Source organism: Zophobas morio, unplaced genomic scaffold (assembly GCF_036711695.1).
Source record: "Zophobas morio isolate AGI-343-1 ecotype UQ-CSIRO unplaced genomic scaffold, CSIRO_AGI_Zmor_V1 ptg000014l, whole genome shotgun sequence".
Lineage (NCBI taxonomy): Eukaryota > Metazoa > Arthropoda > Insecta > Coleoptera > Tenebrionidae > Zophobas > Zophobas morio.
The window spans coordinates 19476594-19478078 of NW_026972119.1; the positions used below are offsets into that span (position 1 = coordinate 19476594).

The 1485-nt window shown below is 38.2% G+C and overlaps 1 protein-coding gene across 1 annotated transcript; it reads right to left on the bottom strand.

The window, feature by feature from the left end:
- LOC135129006 (serine protease snake-like) lies at positions 1-1485 on the bottom strand. Its single transcript, XM_064056087.1, has 5 exons — positions 1348-1485; positions 1085-1267; positions 799-1027; positions 309-717; positions 1-251 (listed from the first exon to the last, which is right to left on the bottom strand). The coding sequence occupies exons 1-5, from the start codon at positions 1412-1414 to the stop codon at positions 72-74; spliced, it is 1068 nt and encodes a 355-aa protein (XP_063912157.1). The 5' UTR covers positions 1415-1485; the 3' UTR covers positions 1-71.

Here is a 1485-nt window from a genome sequence, read left to right on the forward strand (position 1 = left end):
TCTACTGAAAAGCTGTTATTTGTCTGTCGAGGCCATGTATAGGACAAGCCTTCAACTTAAAATAACTATTATCATTGGTTGTTCTCCGGCCAAACTGTGTCTTCAATCCACTTAATGTAGTACGATACTCGAGTATTTACAGCAGGTCTACCACCACATCCTATTCCAAACGAAGTCACACCAACTATATGATAAATACGCTGTATTAAGTCGTTATTTTGATGTATTTGCAGCGGACCACCAGCATCGCCCTAAAAAAATTAGAAACGTTGTCTATAAAAACTACAAAAAGTAGCCTTTTAACTGACCTGACAAGTATCCTGTCCATCGTCACCTCCTGTACAAATCTGCGTGTCATCTATAATTCCATTTTTTAGATTTCTAGTGGTTTTGTAAGTGTTGTTACAAATCTGGTAGTCTACAATATCCAGTGTTACTTTTAGTAAATTTTCACTTGGTTCTCCTCTAAATCTTGTGGTACCCCATCCAGTAGCAATAGCTCGTATGGCAGGAATTTCAAACTTTGTTTGAAGACACGCAGGACGTGCATACGAATTGATCTCTACTGGTTTCTCCAGTTTTACGAGTGCTATGTCGTGATAACGGGAGGAAGTTTTGTATTCTGGATGTACCACTTTACTTACAATTTTAATTTCCTGTCTGTGATTGGTGTCGTTAAGATTTGTGACACCTAACAACACAAAATTTGGTGCATCACTAAAACAAAGAGATTCTTGCAAATTAGCAATTCAAATACTACAACCTAGTGTTATAAAAAATATGTATTTTAGAACTTACGGATCCCCTCCAAACATACAATGTGCTGCTGTCAAAATATATTGTTCGCTGATAAGCGACCCTCCACATACCCACCAAGGACTCTCATCAGAGTCCCCGGTCTGATGCCCTAATATCGCCATATGCGGAAACTCTTTTCTGCCAGCCGGCTCTCCTCCAACGACGCGCTTTACAATTTTGTGTCCTCGGAATTGTATCTCTTGCGCAGAGGAAGCGTATTCTCTACATTCTAAAAGTCGATTTCAATTTGATTTTATTTTAACTGCAGTCGAAATTTTTTACTCACTTTTTTCGCTGATGTAACCTGGTCGACGAGATTTTGGACAACAAACCACGGATTGGGTTCCTTGGAAGCCACAAGTTTGAGGCACTTCGTGGCCAAACACTACTTCGTCTTGAATCTCCTCACATTCTGTTAACAGCTTGCATGTTCCTGGAGAGTTAGATGAGTTGAGGGTGCAAGCGTTTCCTGTAAAAGTAAAAGCAGAGTCTGAACTAATTTATGGATTCATTTTTGAAAATTTATAAAAATATGAAGAAATAACTTACCAATAATGTCTTCAGTGTAGATATTGTTTACCGAGATTGCAAAAATAATAAATAAAAATTTAAACATGGCTTTACTATGTAAGAACGTACTTGTGCAAGCGTCTACTCTCTAACAGTGTTCCAATTATATGATGAGCG